This window comes from Calonectris borealis, chromosome 7, assembly GCF_964195595.1.
Source record: "Calonectris borealis chromosome 7, bCalBor7.hap1.2, whole genome shotgun sequence".
In the NCBI taxonomy this organism is placed as follows: domain Eukaryota; kingdom Metazoa; phylum Chordata; class Aves; order Procellariiformes; family Procellariidae; genus Calonectris; species Calonectris borealis.
The window spans coordinates 2,583,547-2,600,724 of NC_134318.1; the positions used below are offsets into that span (position 1 = coordinate 2,583,547).

General features: G+C 49.6%; 2 protein-coding genes and 1 non-coding gene across 11 annotated transcripts in view; all 3 read left to right on the forward strand.

The window, feature by feature from the left end:
- Nucleotides 1–410: 410 nt before the first annotated feature.
- Nucleotides 411–16,273, forward strand: CWF19L1 (CWF19 like cell cycle control factor 1). 5 transcript variants are annotated; one of them, XM_075154014.1, is made up of 14 exons: nt 411–524; nt 676–760; nt 1,366–1,444; nt 3,289–3,390; nt 4,179–4,393; nt 6,371–6,489; nt 7,186–7,270; nt 8,152–8,292; nt 10,598–10,709; nt 12,183–12,262; nt 13,177–13,386; nt 14,799–14,918; nt 15,852–15,949; nt 16,036–16,273. In XM_075154014.1, exons 1-14 carry the CDS (start codon nt 502–504, stop codon nt 16,178–16,180), a joined length of 1,614 nt encoding a protein of 537 aa, XP_075010115.1. In that variant the 5' UTR covers nt 411–501; the 3' UTR covers nt 16,181–16,273. The 5 variants fall into 5 exon arrangements, with proteins under 5 accessions (XP_075010115.1, XP_075010118.1, XP_075010117.1 ...); XM_075154017.1 differs by lacking the exon at nt 13,177–13,386 and having other exon boundaries at nt 16,036–16,271; XM_075154015.1 differs by lacking the exon at nt 676–760 and having other exon boundaries at nt 506–524; nt 16,036–16,271.
- On the forward strand, nt 14,489–14,630 carry LOC142084655 (small nucleolar RNA SNORA12). The gene has a single exon (XR_012674407.1). It is a non-coding gene; the product is annotated as a small nucleolar RNA SNORA12 (small nucleolar RNA).
- Nucleotides 16,274–16,311: 38 nt separating the features above from the next.
- Nucleotides 16,312–17,178, forward strand: part of CHUK (component of inhibitor of nuclear factor kappa B kinase complex) — a 31,425-nt gene continuing 30,558 nt past the window's right edge. For 2 of the 5 annotated variants that reach the window (XM_075154008.1, XM_075154011.1), the window contains exons 1-2: nt 16,312–16,450; nt 16,533–16,627. In XM_075154008.1, coding sequence (XP_075010109.1) covers nt 16,394–16,450; nt 16,533–16,627 — 152 coding nt within the window. In that variant the 5' untranslated portion in view covers nt 16,312–16,393. Of the gene's footprint in view, nt 16,451–16,532; nt 16,628–16,672; nt 16,692–17,178 lie in introns of those variants that run through there. The other 3 variants (XM_075154010.1, XM_075154012.1, XM_075154013.1) reach the window with 3 other exon arrangements.

Below are 17,178 nucleotides of genomic sequence, written 5' to 3' on the forward strand. Positions count from 1 at the left end.
GGTTGCTCCATCCCCTCCCCAGGGATGGCAGCGAGGCCCGTCTGGCCGGCAGCTCCCCGGATCCTCCTTCTGGCCTCCCTCTGGAAGAGAGGGGGGACATTTGCTTTTCTCCAGCCCTCGGGAGCCTCTCCCGTAGCTGGCAGGCAAGGGAGAGGGGCCCCGCACGGACGCCAGGCAACTCCGTCAGCCCTCCTGGGCGCCGGCTGCCGACAGGCACAGCCCTGACGCGCCCTCTCGCTCGCTCCCGCCCAGACACCGCCGCTCTCCCCGGAAGGGTCGGCGGGGCGCTTTGGGTGGCGCACCCGGAAGCCTCGGCGGAGCGCTTTGGGCGGCGCACCCGGAAGCGTCGGCGGAGCGCTTTGGGCGGCGCACCCGGAAGCGTCGGCGGAGCGCTTTGGGCGGCGCACCCGGAAGCGTCGGGGGAGCGCTTTGGGTGGCGCACCCGGAAGCGGCGAGGGGTTCGGGGCTCGGCGGCGCCCCTCCGGATCTAGCACCTCCGCGATGGCGGCTGCGCCGCTGCGCGTGTGAGTGCGGCGGGGCGGGACGGGACGGGACGGGACGGGGCGGGACGGGGCGGGCGGCGCGAGGCGGCCGCGGGGCAGGAGGCCGCTGAGGCGCGGCGGGCGGCGGGGCCTTGCTGTGCCGTGCCCGCCGCTGACGCGCCGTGTCCCGCAGGCTGGCGTGTGGCGACGTGGAGGGGCGGCTGGAGACGCTCTTCGGGCGGGTCCGGGCCATCCAGGGCAAGAGCGGCCGCTTCGACGTAAGGCTCCGGGGGGCTGGGGGGGACCGGGCGCGGGGTGTCCCGCTCCGCTCCCTGCGGGGCACCGGGAGAGGGTGAGCGGGGCTGTTCCGCGTGGGGGGCTCGTACCCGCCCTGTGGGTGAGCAGGGGCGTTGGGATGGCTCAGGTCAGGAGCCTGCCCGGGGTGACGCGGGAGAAGTTCCTGGGCGGGTTTCGTGTGGAAGGGATGCGCTGGGGGTGCTGGGGCAGGTGTTGCTGTCCGGAGCCGCCCGCGTCCCTCTGGGGCCGTGACCCTGCTCTTCCTGCTCGGTGTACAAAGGGGCCGGTGGAGGGGGCTTTGCACCCCCTCAGTCCTCCTCGTCCAGCACCAAAGTGTTGGGAGGAGCCATAATCTGTGGGCAGACAGCGCGGGAGAGCAACTGTCTCTTTGTCACGTTCAAACCCGTTAACGTTGCTATTACGTGTTTAATACTAGATGCAGATAAACATAGAGGAACCTCTTTACCATACCAAACAAAATGCTGTTGAAGTGATGCACGTCGCCGTGTTGTGACAATACAGCGTATCGGTGAAAAAGTTGTGTCTATGGTCAAATGGCAACTCTCGCTTTATCTGATGTTTTTAGATGCTTTTGTGTGTTGGGAATTTTTTTGGCTCTACTTCAGAGACAGAATGGGCAGAGTATCGCACAGGGGCCAAGAAAGGTAAGGAAGGCGTTGTCACTCTGGATGCTGGTGATTGCACTATTTTGCGACCCACTTCACTGTCTCATCGCAGTGTGCTTTTGAATTCAGAAGTCGCAGTTAAACGGTGTAATATTAAAACAGTTAAACTCAAGTAGGAAAACTCCACAGAGGAGGCAAAGATGGGTTTGTTTTAAAACAAAACTCATTTCTGTCACGCTCTCGGACTCGGGAGCACAAAGATGCACGTGTCCAAGTGGCCTGCCCACTCTGCGTTCAGGCCCGAGGAGAAGGGGGAAAGCAGAGGTGCTGGGGGGCTGAGCATCTCTGTTCTTCAGCCATGGAGATCAGAAGGCTTTCCGAAGGAGCAGGATTTGCCCGCTGCTCCTTGGTCCCCGCAGCCCTTGTGCTGAAGACTTTTTGCCAGCCATGGATATGACAAGTCCTATGTGGGCTTCTCTGCCTCTTTCCACACCCCTCTTGTAAAGGAGATGCTACCTCATGAGCACTTGTAGTGTTCCTCTTTCCTCTTCAGCTTGCCCCCTGGCGTGAGGCAAGCCAGAAAGGAGCTGGGACTCTTGCTTTCCAGTTCCTCTCTGCTGCTGCATCACTCCCCTGTTATCCCCCTCTTGTTTGTGCATCTGTGTGAGCCGTCTGGACAAAGACTGTCCTGTTTGCTGCTCGTAGCTGAGGACTTGCCGTGGCGAGGCATGCTGCCTTGTGTTCCTGTTGCTCTGAGACTGTAAGAATTGTTACTGGTTTAAACTTCGCTCCCCAAGGAAGCTCTCCTGGGCGCGCAGGGAGAAGATTGGGTGTTAACAGCAAAGTCTTCCCTGGACTGATGCATTTTTGCTCATCCTCACTTGAATTGTGTTTACCTTTTGAACTGTTGAAAAAATCTGTAGCTTATAACCTCACCTATACGCACATAGATACAAACAAGATTTGTGTTTCATTTTGGTTTTAAGCCATTCATAAGATTTTCAAACTCTGCTCTGCAATTGAGAGCGGTCTCCTGTATCTTCTGACTGTGGGAGCTGGGACTTCAAGCAACACTTAACAACAGCTGTAGCAGAGCTGCTGTATTGCTACTGCTCTCCCTTCTTAAACAGGAAACTATTGCTGTTTTTTGTTCAGTGAAAAACTTAGCACCTGCTGACCAGGTGAACTGTTGACCAGCTTACTGGTGTACTGGTCTGCCTGGAAATCTACAGGAGGTGTCTCTGACATGGGTCGTTGCTTTTTCTAACTTTTAATAGCTTGAAAAGACTTGACTTACGCTGTTTGGAGAAATAAATTTTTATTGATCACCTCGCCATAGAGAAATTAAAACTGGTACTTCCCATTGCTTTTTTTTAATTATATCCACCAGTTCTAGGCGAAGTCATGCAGCAAGTGCCTCTACCAAGTGAATCAAAGAGCTGATGAACTTGAGCTTTTCCCCTAAAACATCAATGGTTTGCAGTTTTTTGATACCATATGAATTTAGATCAGCTTAAACAATCACAAGTGTTCCTGTACTCTAGTATTTACTTAGCATTGCCCTAGGGAAGACCCATGTTTTTAGGGCTATGGATCATTTTGGACCTGATCTTCCTACGTAGGCAGTGGAGCGAGTTGTAGTTAAACCAGAGGTTATTCTCTGCTGGTGCTATATGCATCTGTGGAAACAGCAGGCTTGGGGACTTGTTTTGAGGGAAGGTTTTTTGTTCTGCGCTTATTGCTCCTCAGCACACTGCAAAGGAGTGGTGTTGGGGTCTGTAGGAATGGATGGGACCTGCTGCGACTCCTACTAAATGTGGATTGAACTTGTGCTAATGTATTTGAATTCAAGCAGACTGAATGCATGTGGTTTTCTTCCTCAGCTCCAATTCCAACCTACGTGCTTGGCGCTAATGACCAAGAGACCGTGAGCTTTTTTCCAGATGTCAGCGGCTGCGAATTAGCTGAGAACATCACTTATTTAGGTAAGGCTGCAGGTGGTTTTTGATAAGGGATGTGTGTTTGCCTGGTGGTGCCTTCATGAATGTTTTCTGATCATCCCACTTCAAAGCCATTCCTTTTTCTGGAAATTTTAAGGTGGCATTTCTTATTCTGGGGTTCAGACTGGAGTTGAACTCTATGTTGAAAGGCTGATACAGCTGCTGTGTAAAATGTGAAAGAGAACCCTGCTTTTTTTGTTGTTTTCTAACACTGACCTTGCTAACCAAAAGTAGTTGAAAGAGCCTCTTCTTTGAGAATATCTTATTCCCATAGAGTGCCCATCTGTGTATGGTGAAGGTTTCCTACCTGCAGTATGATTTTGCTATGCTCTGAGGCTGTACTGGAGTAGCAGAGGTAAGAAGTGTCGTCTTTAGAGGTAATGAAGCTGTAGCAAAGGTAAAAGGAAAAACCTGTTTCTTTCTAGAATGCCACCTGACAAAAAACGTAACAAGTAAAGGCACTTGCAATTGGCTTTTTTTACTCAGCCTTCATACCAAGCTTTTGATACGGCGTGATTTTTGGGAAGCAAGATAGCAGTGAGGAGAGAAGAATGGGGGTTATCTGAACAGCGTCTTCACTGTTGGCAGGGTTCAAGCCATTGTGCTAAAACACGTCTTTACCGCAGTTTATGGGCACAGAAAATGAGCTGTCTGTAAGGACAGTTTCGGTAGAAGTAAGGGAGGACTGCTGAATTTGGTCCTCTGTCTGTGATGCGACTAAGAGATTACTTGCAATGTCTACATCTCAAGTGCGTGCCGGTGTATTAATGCAGGCCGTCGAGGTCTTTACAGTGGTACTTCCGGACTGCAGATCGCGTACCTGAGTGGTACCGAGTCCCAGGATGAGCCAGCTCCTGCCTACAGTTTTAGCGCAAAGGATGTGGCAGAGTTAAAAACATCTTTGTTATCAACCCCAAGCTTCAAAGGTGTGGATATATTGCTGACGTCCCCCTGGCCCAGAGATGTGGGGACTTTTGCCAACAGTGCGGTAAGTGTTCTGTTTTCTGGTGGAACGGGTTTCCAGATGGATTTAACAAAGGATTGCCTTTCTGCTTGCTGTGGCAATTTGGGCTATTGGCTATTGGGCCATCTCCGAGTGCTTGAGAAAGCCAAGAGTAAAAAACTAACAGCGGATGTTCTGGCTCTTCAGAGAAGGACCAATGGGGAGGGGGATTTGTGAAACTTCAGGGTGTTTTATCTGTCCCTTCCTGAAAAATCAGACAATTCATCTGATCACAAATGTTGCTCTGAATTCAGTTGGTTGCAGTTGCTGTGGAACGATGCTGCTAAGTCTCTGATGTGGAATGCTGTGCTCTAAGCATCTTCAATACCACTTGACATTAAGTCATTCTTTCTCCCCCCTTCAAAACTTTTTAAGCGTTTTGGTGTTTATTTCCTTAAGTATCAGTCAGCTGTACTAAATGATCTGATTCTTCCTCTGTCTGGATTTTGAGGATGTTGTTTCGTTTGTGTCCAATTTTCTGTTGTTAATGGTCCTCAGCAGAAGTGACTTTCCAGTTGTAAGTTCAGGCGATCTGAAACCTTCCTGGAGAGCAAGGCCGCATACCGTGCAAAAGTACACTTTTTGCTTCCTCTCAGTATCTTCCGACATCCAAAAGGAGATATGATCCTCAGTCTGAAAGCATAAAGAACCCTCCCTCATCTCCCCCCTCAAACAAACCCAACCCCACTAGCCTAGGGAGTTGGAGAGAAACAAGTTGTAGGGATGTTCTGGCTTAAAAAGAAAACTCGGGTCTTGAAATTCTAATGGGGATTCTCTGTAGTGGTTCAGTGTATCATTCCGCACTTGTCTTCCCTCGGCATTAATTTTCTGAGAATGTACTGACTTGGATTAACAGACGAGTACATTAATAGTGATTATATTCAAATTGCATCTTGTTGGAGTGTGTACTTTATCACCTGAGGATTTCAGTAATAAGTCTTGGAGATTCCCTTGTGCGCTGAGACCCTGAAATCCCATCACTCAAATAATGCAGGAAGTTTGAGGAACGAACAATTAGGTCTCTTGCTCTTTGTCACCTGAAGTTTCTCTTTCAGCAAAAGTGGTGTGAGGTGCATGGATGAGAATTGACTCCCTGGAGAAGTCTGTGGGCTTCCTTTTCCCGAGATGCTTCGTAGCTCTGGGTATTTTCAGAGGGGCTGGAAGCAGCCAGCCCTCAGTGCAGACACTGCTGGGTTCCCCTCTCCCATGCCTCCTGCGAAGGCAGCAGGAGGGAGCACTGAAGGGAAAACTGCTTTTCTGAAGGTGGGTTAGTGCCTGTCCTGCTGCCGCAATGAAGGGCTGTGACAGATGCCTGCCAGGTCAGTCTCATTCCCCGTGCTCTTACGAAAGATAACAAGTTATGCGTAACAGACAGAGGCTGTTTCTGAACTTCTCTCTTCCTTTGTTGTTTTCCTTCCCTACTTCACTTCTCAGTCTAAGGCTAATGGAGAAAAGACAGCACAAAGAAGAGCCAAGGAAATGGTTTGAAGTCTGGTCTTTGGTTGTGTTTTGTTTTGCGCTGACTTCTCAGTGTTGGGAGTGGGATAAATTTTGCTTCCTAAGGAAACCTCAGAGCTTTCCTATTCGCTTGACTCATGCACTAAAGCTTTGGCACTCTGGGCATGTGGTCAAAACTTGTCTTAATGATTTTGACATCTGTTGGTGTTTGCCAAACTCACTCTGTGCTGCCCTGGCTTCACCAGACCAAGAGAAGGAAAGTATGACAAACTTGGATTGATGAAATGAGTGGATGCAAACCCTGAGTACACAGAATGGAATAAATGAGTTGGCTCTGGTTGGTGATAAGAGATCAAGCTCTTTTGACTTTTTTTTCCACTTCCAGGGAATGGCAACCACTACAGTCAGTCTCTACATTTCCAGCTTGCAGTTCTGTATAAAACTGTTTCTTTTCACTGCAATCTGACAGGGTTTTTTAAATAAAACCTGGTTTCTATTTTGTAGGGAGAAATAGATACCAAGAAATGTGGCTCCAAGTTAGTATCTGATCTAGCTGCAAGTCTCAAACCAAGGTACCACTTTGCTGCCCTGGAGAAGGCCTATTATGAAAGACTTCCTTACAGGTTTGTAAGACCATGTGAAATCTCATTTGTTTTCTAATAAGAGTTCAATTTTTAAAGAACTCAGGAGGACACCTTTAAAATAATTTTATGAAGTTGTCCAGTCCTAACACAGGGTCAAGATTGTTTCTCAGATACATCTTATTACCATAATGCCTTGAAAACTGTGCCATTGCTGACAACACTTGTCCGAGTACATTGCAGTGAATCTGATGCCAAGTTAGTTGCCATTAGTCGCATTTAAACAGTGTTCAGGCTAATTCAGGAGTGTATCTCTGAAAATGTATCGTGGAAAAGCTCTTGTGTGGTGACGAGACTGGTGTCTTCAGTCATAACTTTGTATAGAAAATGTGACTAGGTAGGGGTCAGAACAACCTACAAATAAAACTAAGGCTGTTGTGTTAATGTTGGGTAAGATTATTATCCTTTCCACAGGAAACACTTTAAAGGTTTAGCTGTTTTCAGACTAGTGAATTGTCCTCTCATCTCTGTATTTGGACTGCAATGAGATGTCATTTTGGTCTGTGCAGCTGTTTGCTGTTAGATCTCATGAGTGAGTCTTCCTCAAGCCTCCTTGTTCTCGGCCAAAGACTGTATGTGGCTGACATGCTGTCTGAGTAGCTTCATGGACACGTGGTTTTCCCACTGTCCTTTTCTACATTGTATATGCCAGTATAGTCATGTTTTGCTTCCTTACAGAAATCACACAGTGCTACAGGAGACCCCACAGCATGTGAGCAGGTTTATTGCACTTGCTGATGTTGGCAATACAAGCAAGAAAAAGGTACTGACACTCTTGAATCTTTCTTCTTTTCTCAAGTACAAGTAATAGGGCAGTAAGCCCAGCTCTGGCTAGCTAGAGGACAGTGTCGATCACTTAAAAGCTTGACTGAAGTGGAGGGATCTGTCTCACTTGAGCAATAGATACCATTTGCTCATTATGTCAGAAGAGTAAGGGCTGCAAGATGTGTTCTGAGGCACCGTTGTTCTTCTCTACCTGATCAAATGGCATGTAGCTGTGCAAACAGCTGCAGGCGGAAGTGATTAGAAAGCTGCCATTCCTTCCTCTTCCCTAGCTGCTTTACGTATTTTCTGTTCGCATGGCCTGCTTTAAGAAGGAAGCGAAATTCCAAAGGAGCCCTTACAGATCACTTGAAAATAACTAACTTCTGGGATGGGAAGGGGCTGTTTGGGTTTTTTTTGGTTTTTTTTTAACCTGTTTCTCTTCTCCCCTTAAGAAAGTTACAGAATATTGGTATAGAAGGACAGGTTGCTAGTGGTTAAGAAGGCATAGGAACCAAGCCTGGTAAGAAAAAAAAGGTCCAGGAGTTCTGGACAGATAGAAGGCCTGGAAAGAGACGAGGACCAAGGTCGTTTCTTTTTCGAGTAGGATACACTGCTGCTTTTCAAAAAGACCCTTCCTTAAAGTGAAAGGAGTGAGCCACTTGGAAGCACTCCATAAACTCTTGGTTGCACTGGGTGGGAGATTGGCACAGGGAGTGTGTTTTTTACGTCCTGCCTTAGCTTAAACACTGATTTGCTGAGTTTCTTGCAGTGCTAAGTTGTGTGTTACCATTTCAGGGTGGCGTAGTTCACAGCTGACCTCTTCAGAGTTGCAGTCATGGCAAAAACGTCTTGTATTTGAGCCGTCTGTTTTTGTTCTAGTATCTCTACGCCTTCAGCATTGTTCCGATGAGCTTGATGGACCCTGCGGAGCTGGTGAAACAGCCACAGGATGTCACTGAAAATCCATACCGAAAATCGCGGAAGGAGGCACAGAAGACAAAAGCACCCCTGTGTGCAGAGGTACCGCTGCCTTCTCCTTCATGTGTGCACTCTGGTTTCACTCTCTGTGTTCAGGGAGCTTAGAACAGTGTTTGGCTTTAGCCTTGGAGTATTTCTGTCCAAAACACTTCAGGGTTCTGTGTAAACTATTTCCATCAACCAAATTGTATAGATACAATGCATGGGAGTTTGTTACAGTTTGCCCCTTCTTAAGCCAACGGTATCCTGGGCTGCATCACCAGCAGCGTGGCCAGCAGGTCGAGGGAGGTGGTTCTGCCCCTCTGCTCCGCTCTGGTGAGACCCCCCCTGCAGTGCTGCGTCCAGCTCTGGGGTCCTCAGCACAGGACAGACATGGACCTGTTGGAGTGGGTCCAGAGGAGGGCCACGAAAATGATCAGGGGGATGGAACACCTCTTCTATGAGGAAAGGCCATGAGAGAGTTGGGGTTGTTCAGACTGGAAAAGAGAAGGCTCTGGGGAGACCTTATTGCGGCCTTTCAACACTGAAAGGGGGCTTATAAGAAAGATGGGGACAGACTTTATTAGCAGGGCCTGTTGTGATAGGGCAACGGGGAATGGTTTTAAACTAAAAAAGGGGAGATTCAGACTAGATATAAGGAAGAATTTTTTTACGATGAGGGTGGTGAAACACTGGCACAGGTTGCCCAGAGAGGTGGTGGATGCCCCATTCCTGGAAACATTCAAGGTCAGGTTGGACGGGGCTTTGAGCAACTTGATTTAGTTGAAGATGTCCCTGCTCATTGCGGTGGGGATTGGACAAGATAACCTTTAAAGTCTCTCCCAACCCATTCTGTGATTCTTCCTGCAGGTCTGCATGGTGATGCAGTAGTTAAATCTGCTTGCTTCTCAGGACTGTCCCCTATAGGCACCTCAGCATGCATGGTCTCATTCTTTCTAAGCTTGTAGACTACAAATTAGTCCACTGCAATTGGCTCCCAATTTTCTCCCTTAGCCTGCTGTTTACTCAGGTGCTACTTTTTTTGATGTTGCATTTCCGCTGTATCCCTTAATGCTGGTGAGCTAGGTGTTGGGTACTGGTTTTTTTTTCTCAAGTATCCTAAGTTACCAACTCCATGCTCTTTTAAATATTGATTGCTTGCCACCTGAGGGCAGAAGGGCTCCTTCCTGGGGCCCGAACACTGAGCTGTTGGTGTCAGAAGCTTTGAAATCCCCAACTTCGTAATTTGATCATCAGACAAGTGGATTGTCTTCATCGGCGCAGAGACTCAGATTTCTTCCTCTGCAGAGCACGTTTTGCCCTCTAAGCATCGTGGGATACTCCGCTAATGCGGGCATGTGAATAGCTATGCCTTATATCTTAATGTAATGTAGAGAAACCAAGTTGGGAAATCATTGGCCGGGGGGAAGAATACTCAGCCTGAAGTTAGGCTTGACTTGGGCCTTGCTGGAACAGTGTGTCAGGCAGGCAGTGCAAGCCCCGCTCTCCAGCCTCTCTCCTGGAGGACGCACACAGAGCGAAGGGCTGGCTCCTTCCAGCTGGCAGCGTGGGTGGGCACGAGGGTGGCAGACACCGCCTGATCCCTTTAGCTGTGACAACCTCTCCGCCCCCAGCTGAGATTTGCTGCTGCATTCAACCCCTGGCAGCAAGGCTTTAAATAGACCGAACAGTCAGTAATTTGATGGAAGCGAAAATTCTTGTACCTTTGAGCTTCGGTATCCAATTGAAGACAGGCATGAAAACTTGCCGATTTTACTGGGAAAAACGCTTCCACTGTACATGCCAGTTCTTCCAGCGTGGGTTGGATTTTAGACTGCAGTTGTGCTCCTGTGTGGGAGCCAAGCTAAGTTGGCATAAGCAGGCCTGCTCTTTGCCGTCCTCTTCCCAAGTGCTTTGCTCTGCAGCATTAAAGCCTCCTAATGGCATTTTGCCATACATGACAACTTAGTCAAATGGTTTCAGCCTCTCTGTGAGTCTGTTGAGAGGTTAACTCTCTAAGAAATAAAGACAGTCTTTTGGCACTGGCTGTCAAGTGAAAAAGAGATTTGAATAATCCATAAAATCAAGCAATTCTGAATGTTCAGCAGGAGGCTAAATAGGAGAACATAGCAATTTGGGGCAGTTCTCCCAGAATTTTTTCCCTGGCTGAGGCTGCGTATCTAGGCAGGCAAAGTCTGCTGCATTACTGGGAGAGCTCAGTTCATTCTGTTCCAGGATATTGACGCTTTTGCTGTCGATGCTTTTCGAAGGTGGTTACACACCTCTTCAGGAAAAAGCAAATTCTTGTACATACAGTCACTCTCTGTGACGCAGTTATAATGGGCTTTGGTTTTCATTTTTTAAACAGGAAGAACCAGCTTGTCAGTTTTTCTTTGATTTGGACAAGCATCAGGGAAAGAAACGTCCCTCAGATGGGAAAGAGAGAGGGAACTCCCAACCTAAGCAAGCCAAAAAACCCCGTAAGTATGCTTTTTTCCTGAGCTCTTCCCTTGAGGCATCGGACCATCCCACTCTTCATTTTTCTCAAGCTGTTGAGCTGTATATGTCAGCTTGCCAACGTGCTCTGTCTCTGTACTGGATGCTGTGGGAATACAGAGGAATGAAGTGTCCTCTATTTCCTACAAACCTGACAATGAATAGGTAAAAGAAAAGTCAAAAGTATAGTTTAAAAGTTAGTTGGATCTGTGGTGGTTGGGGTTGGGCTGATGCCATTTACACTCTGAACCAGACTGGCCTCCGAACGTGACAACAGGCAGTTTCACAAAAGCAGCGTGTTTCCATTCAGAGGGACTGCAAGAGACTGGATCACGGTGCTGATGAGTTCTTGAAACACCACTTCAATTGTTCTGTGCTGTGAGTTCACGAAGTATTAATGAACTGGGAAGGGAGGAAGCCCTTCTGTTACCTCTATTTCTGTGCTGTAAATCTCATTAGAGTTTGCCTGACTTGAAGACATTGAAATGAAATCTTTAAGGATCTGACTTCTCAGTGACTGTTATTGCAAGCATGTATCTTTAGAAATGTTGGTCTGGGTTACAAAGAAATGCAGTCTTAAAACGCAAATGTAGGTGTTGGCCTCCCCTTTGTTTCTGTGAAAGCTATTCCCACTGCTTTCAGTGGGTAAGAAGACATTCTTCAAAAATGCCTCTGGTAGATAAGTCTGGTTGCCTTTGTTAGGTGAGACTAAGTTGTTCAGTTTTTATGTATTAGATTTCCAAACCCTTTGCATAGTCCTTGCACATAACAGTTCTAAGGGCTAAATTACTTTATGCTAAGACGAGCGCAGTGTCAGTGCTCTACACATGCTTGCAGAGGCACAACTGGCTGTAATGCCAGTCAGTTTTGATGAAAGAATGTGTGTGGGTTTTCTTGTTTTCCCCCATCACTGCTGTAGGACATAACGTGCCATTGTGCATATTCACATAACTTCCAAAGTCTTCTGGAGTTTGATGTCATGAGAAGAGAGCCTTGTTACACTGTTTCGCTCAGAAATGAACCCCAGAATTGGACGTTCGGTTTCCTGCAGTTCTTGGGAGAGCCTAGTCATGTTTATTGCATTTGCAAAGCTCCTATGCAGTAATTTTACTTCATTTTGATTTGTTTCTGTAAATTTGCTGATGCTTTCTTATTAGTGAGCTGTAACCACTGAATTCCTGGAATTAGTGCTCTTCCATTAAATCAGAGCACTCGACGAGAATGGCAGTCAGCAAGGGTGAGGCTGCTGCCACCTCATCTCTTGCTGGAATTTACCAGAGGCACCAGTTCTCTGACCAGATCTGCTTCCAGGAGCTGTGTCCTTCTGACATCTTCAGCTCTTTATCAACTGGGAAGGATGGCTGGAAAACAACAGCTCTTCCAGATCTTGTTCCATTCCTTGTTAGAACAAATAAGCCTTGTGCTAACATGTGTTTCTCTTTCTTCTCCCAATAAAGCACAGCCCACGGGGCCCTGCTGGTTCTGCCTTGCCAGCCCAGAAGTTGAGAAGCACTTGGTTGTTAGTATTGGCACACATGTAAGTACCCATAGCACGTTCTTTGCTACGTGACGGCAGAATCGTGTTAAGACACGACAATATAAAATATCAATCTCCACTTCTAAATCTTAAAAAAAACAAACAAACTTTATTTGAAGCTGACTCTTGGTTTTGTTTTCAGTTTCTTTGCACTTCCCCTCAAAAGACATAAGTATATAGATAAAGTCTTTTAAAAAATGAAGCATGCCAGCTTGAATGTGAAGCATGAAGTGTGTGCCAGCACACTTTTTGCTATGCCAGCCCTCATGGTTTGCTTATGTTACCATCTGGCAGAACTTTTCCAGCGTGAACTCAGTGTAAACTGGGACCTGCTTTGGCAGCAGGATGCACTGTCTGGAGTTATGCCAGATCTCCTGGGATGATTTGTTCCAGTTTTGTTATATATAGATTAAACAGAAGATAAGATAGATTTAAAGTTGACATCTCGAAGTACATCTTGGAGATTAATTCAAACATTGGTATATTCACTTTGCTTAAAGTTATTGCTCCTGTATAGCATAATCCACTTCAAACTGCTACAGGGATATGTTTGTCCATGGGCTTATTTTAAAAGGTGTTAAAAATTTTCAAGTGGATTTTCTTGTCATAGTAAGAAATTCTAGCCACAGTGGTGAAGTTCACTCAGCTGCCTTCCAGCAGACAAGGCATTCTCTGGCATTCAAAAGATTTTTTTATTTTGTCCTTTAGCAGTCCCTCTCTCTTTCTCATTCCTCTAGTAATTAATAAATTGCTAATAAACAATCCCTAATAAGTAGAGGAGAAGACTTTCCTGTTCCTAAGGCAGAATCGCTAGGCTGGGGGATACTCAGAACACAGTCAGAGAGTAAATTTCCACAGCATGGTAAGTAAGTGTTGCTTGCACTGAGTAACTGGTGTGTGTTGTTTCACTCTAGTGCTATCTTGCCCTGGCCAAAGGTGGTTTATTACCTGATCACGTCTTGATTTTGCCTATTGGGCACTATCAGTCAGTGGTTGACTTATCTTCAGAGGTGGTGGAAGAAGTGACCAAGTACAAGTCTGCCCTGAAGGAATTTTTCAGAAGCAAGGGAAAGAGATATGTCCTATTTGAAAGAAACTATAGGAGTCAGCATCTGCAGTTACAGGTATGGTTTTAGTGTCACCCTGGGAGAACATGAGCCGGCAGTGTGCCCAGGTGGCCAAGAAGGCCAACGGCATCCTGGCCTGTATCAGAAATAGCGTGGCCAGCAGGAGCAGGGAGGTGATCGTGCCCCTGTACTCGGCACTGGTGAGGCCGCGCCTCGAATCCTGTGTTCAGTGTTGGGCCCCTCACTACAAGAAGGACATGGAGGTGCTGGAGCGTGTCCAGAGAAGGACAACGAAGCTGGTGAAGGGTCTGGAGCACAAGTCTGATGGGGAGCGGCTGAGGGAACTGGGGGTGTTTAGCCTGGAGAAGAGGAGGCTGAGGGGAGACCTCATCGCCCTCTACAACTACCTGAAAGGGGGTTGTAGCGAGGTGGGTGTTGGTCTCTTCTCCCAAGTAACAAGCGATAGGACGAGAGGAAATGGCCTCAAGTTGTGCCAGGGGAGGTTTAGGCTGGACATTAGGAGAAATTTCTTTACTGAAAGAGTGGTCAGGCCTTGGAACAGGCTGCCTGGGGAAGTGGTTGAGTCACCATCCCTAGACGTATTTAAAAGATGTGTAGATGAGGCCCTTAGGGACACGGTGCTGTTGGGTTGACGGTTGGACTCGATGATCTTAGAGGTCTTTTCCAACTTTAATGATTCTATGATTCTATGAATATAAATTTGCACTTATCTGCAAATGAATTGGAAGAGAAAGCTCACCCTCAAATTTCCCTCTTTATTCTGTGCCTTCCCAGAGTATGGACAGAAGTCATCCTACCCACAGATAGAGCCAGAGCAAAAATAAAACCAGTGTGCTGGTTCTGCCACATTTAATTCTTCCTGTTACAGCAGCACAGCGTTGGTTGTGTTGAGTGGGTGAGGAAAACTTTTCTCTGCATGGAACTGATTAAAAAGCCCACAAGGTTTTCAGATAAGTTGCAAGACCTTGCTCTGACTCTGATCGGCTCACACTGGCACACGAACTGTGGTGCTTGCATTTGTAACTGAAGTAGGCTGAAAATCTAAAGATACATGCAGAACTCTGGTCATTGCCTACCAGTACCAGCCCTTTGATTTGACTTTTTTTTTTTGTCCTTGTGTGTCAATCATTTAATGGTTTATTGTGGTGGTTTCTGTATTTGGCAGATCTGTAACTGTATCAGAGCGGCCTTGAACTACCACAGAGATCAGAAAGGAGAAGGCTGTGCTGAGAACTTTTTCAAGCTTTTAGTTTTCAGCTTTTTGTTCAGCTCCTACAGAAGAAAATCTCATAAGTTTAAGCCTGTACGGATAGGTGCTCACCTGTCTTGTTTGATGACGCTGAGCGTACTGAGGAGCATACCAGCTCCAGTGATGGATTGATTGCTTTCTGCAAGTGGTTTGTTTTGTCTTTTCTTCTTTTTATGGAAATGTTGTTCTCCCTCTCCAGGTGATTCCTGTCCCATTGGACCACTGTACTTCCGAAGACATTAAAGAGTCCTTTATTGTACAGGCACAGGAACAACAGATCGAATTATTAGAAATCCCAGAGCACTCAGATATCACGCAAGTATGAGACAAGGTTTCACCTTTAACTTTCCCTCTGTCCTGTCTAGGCTGCCGTTTCCCACTGAGGTCCCTTTGTGTGGTAGGGTTAAGCTGTTGGAGGCAGGCTGTTGTAGACTTGATTTGGAGATGTGCCGGGTGTATTCTGCTCCGGGTGAAGTTCCCGTGAAGAGCAGATGCGTTGCTTATCTGAAAATTATTCCAGCGATATGTAGGGCTCGCTGAATTCATTCCTTCTGATACCAAACACCAACCCTCTTTCAGTGCTGCTGCACATTAGGTAGTTTTAGGTTCCCTTGGATAAGAATTGGAAAGAAATCTTCCTGTTATATCAGAGAAACGAGTCAGTGGTGACATAGGGTTTTTCTTCCTTTGCGCTCAGTGGTCACGGGGAGACCTGATCTGCAGCAGGAGCCAGAAATAGCACGTCTGCATGCTTGTCTCCTTCTGAGGCACTGCAGCTATTGACACCCACGTTGGCAAGCTTAGAGGCTGATTTCTCCGCCGAGAAATGTGAATGTAGTCCCTTCACATGCTTTTCTCCCTCTAAAAATGCGCCCTATTAGTAGGGGATGACTTAGCTCAGGTTAAGAATGATCGGAACTGCCTGGCTCTGTCATTTAACAACTCTGCAGTGGTAACTGCAGAATTAAACCACAAAAAATATTGTAGTAGTGCCCCGAATGCATCGTCAACCGATGATCCCAGCGGAAAGCGATCCCTCGCTTCCTTGTCCCTTGGAAGTTGCGGTTTGACGTCAGCCGCTGATGCAGTTTGGCGTCTCCGGGTCGGTTGTTTTGCTGAGTTTCCTCTCTGAAGAAACGCCTCTCTGCTCTTTCCCAAAAACCGCGCTCCTCGCTGGTGGGCAGAGCTGGCGGGAGGCTGCGGGGGGCGGGGGTCCGCAGCAGGCCCCCCTCCCCGCCTCTCCGCCCCGCAGGTGGCGCAGCCGGGGACGCCCTACTTCTACGTGGAGCTGGACACGGGGGAGAAGCTCTTCCACCGCATCCGGGGCCGCTTCCCGCTGCACTTCGGCAGGTCGGTGCCTTCCCCCCTCCCTCCTCCGCGGCGCTGACGGCACGCCCGGCGCGTGACGTCGGCCGTGACGCCGGCTGTGCTTGCAGGGAGGTGCTGGCGAGCGAGGCGCTGCTGGCGCTGCCGCAGCGGGCCGACTGGCGGCGGTGCGCGGCGGAGCGGGCGGAGGAGGCGGCGCAGGCCCGCGCCTTCCGCCGCGACTTCCAGCCCTTCGACTTCGCCCTCCGGGCCTGACGGCGGCGCTGACGGCGGCGGCGGACGCGCGGCTATTGGCGGGCGGGCGGGCGCGCGCGGTGACGCGGCAATAAAGGCGGAGTGCCGGTGGCGCCGAGTGGCTGCGGCGCGATGGAGCGGGGCGGCCCCCCCGGGCCCGGCGGCGGCGCGGAGCGGGCCCCCGGCGGGGTGGCGCTGCGGGGGCAGCCGGCGGGCGGCTGCGGGCCCTGGGAGATGCGCGACCGCCTGGGCACCGGCGGCTTCGGTAACGTCTGCCTCTACCAGCACCAGGTGGGGCGGCGCGGGGCCGGGCGGCGGCGGGGAGGGCCGGGCCGGGCCGGGCCGGGGCGGCTGACGGCGCTGTGTCCCGCAGGACTCGGGCGCCCGGGTGGCGATCAAGTCCTGCCGGCTGGAGCTCAGCGTCAAGAACAAGGACCGCTGGTGCCACGAGATCGACATCATGAAGAAGTGAGTGCGGACGGGCCGGCACGGCGCAGCCCGGGCGGGGCCCAGCGGCCCTGAGCCGGCCGGGGTGAGGGACCGGGGCGTGGGGACAGCCAGCCCCTGAACCAGCCGGGGTGAGGGACCGGGGCGTGGGGACAGATGGCCTGAGCCGGCCGGGGTGAGGGACCGGGGCGTGGGGACAGCCAGCCCCTGAACCAGCCGGGGTGAGGGACCGGGGTGTGGGGGCAGATGGCCTGAGCCGGCCGGGGTGAGGGACCGGGGTGTGGGGACAGCCAGCCCCTGAACCAGCCGGGGTGAGGGACCGGGGTGTGGGGGCAGATGGCCTGAGCCGGCCGGGGTGAGGGACCGGGGTGTGGGGACAGCCAGCCCCTGAACCAGCCGGGGTGAGGGACTGGGGTGTGGGGGCAGATGGCCTGAGCCGGCTGGGGTGAGGGTCCGGGGTGTGGGGACAGCCAGGGCCTGAGCCGGCTGGGGTGAGGGACCGGGGCGTGGGGACAGCCAGGGCCTGAGCCGGCTGGGGTGAGGGACCGGGGTGTGGGGACAGCCAGGGCCTG

Bases quoted from the DNA above. Each gene is read 5' to 3' on its own strand.
- CWF19L1 (XM_075154014.1), top strand. From the start codon at position 502: ATGGCGGCTGCGCCGCTGCGCGT. The intron at 10,710-12,182 runs GTAAGTATGCTT...CTCCCAATAAAG, and splicing joins TAAGCAAGCCAAAAAACCCC to CACAGCCCACGGGGCCCTGC. The intron at 12,263-13,176 runs GTAAGTACCCAT...GTTTCACTCTAG, and splicing joins TTGTTAGTATTGGCACACAT to TGCTATCTTGCCCTGGCCAA.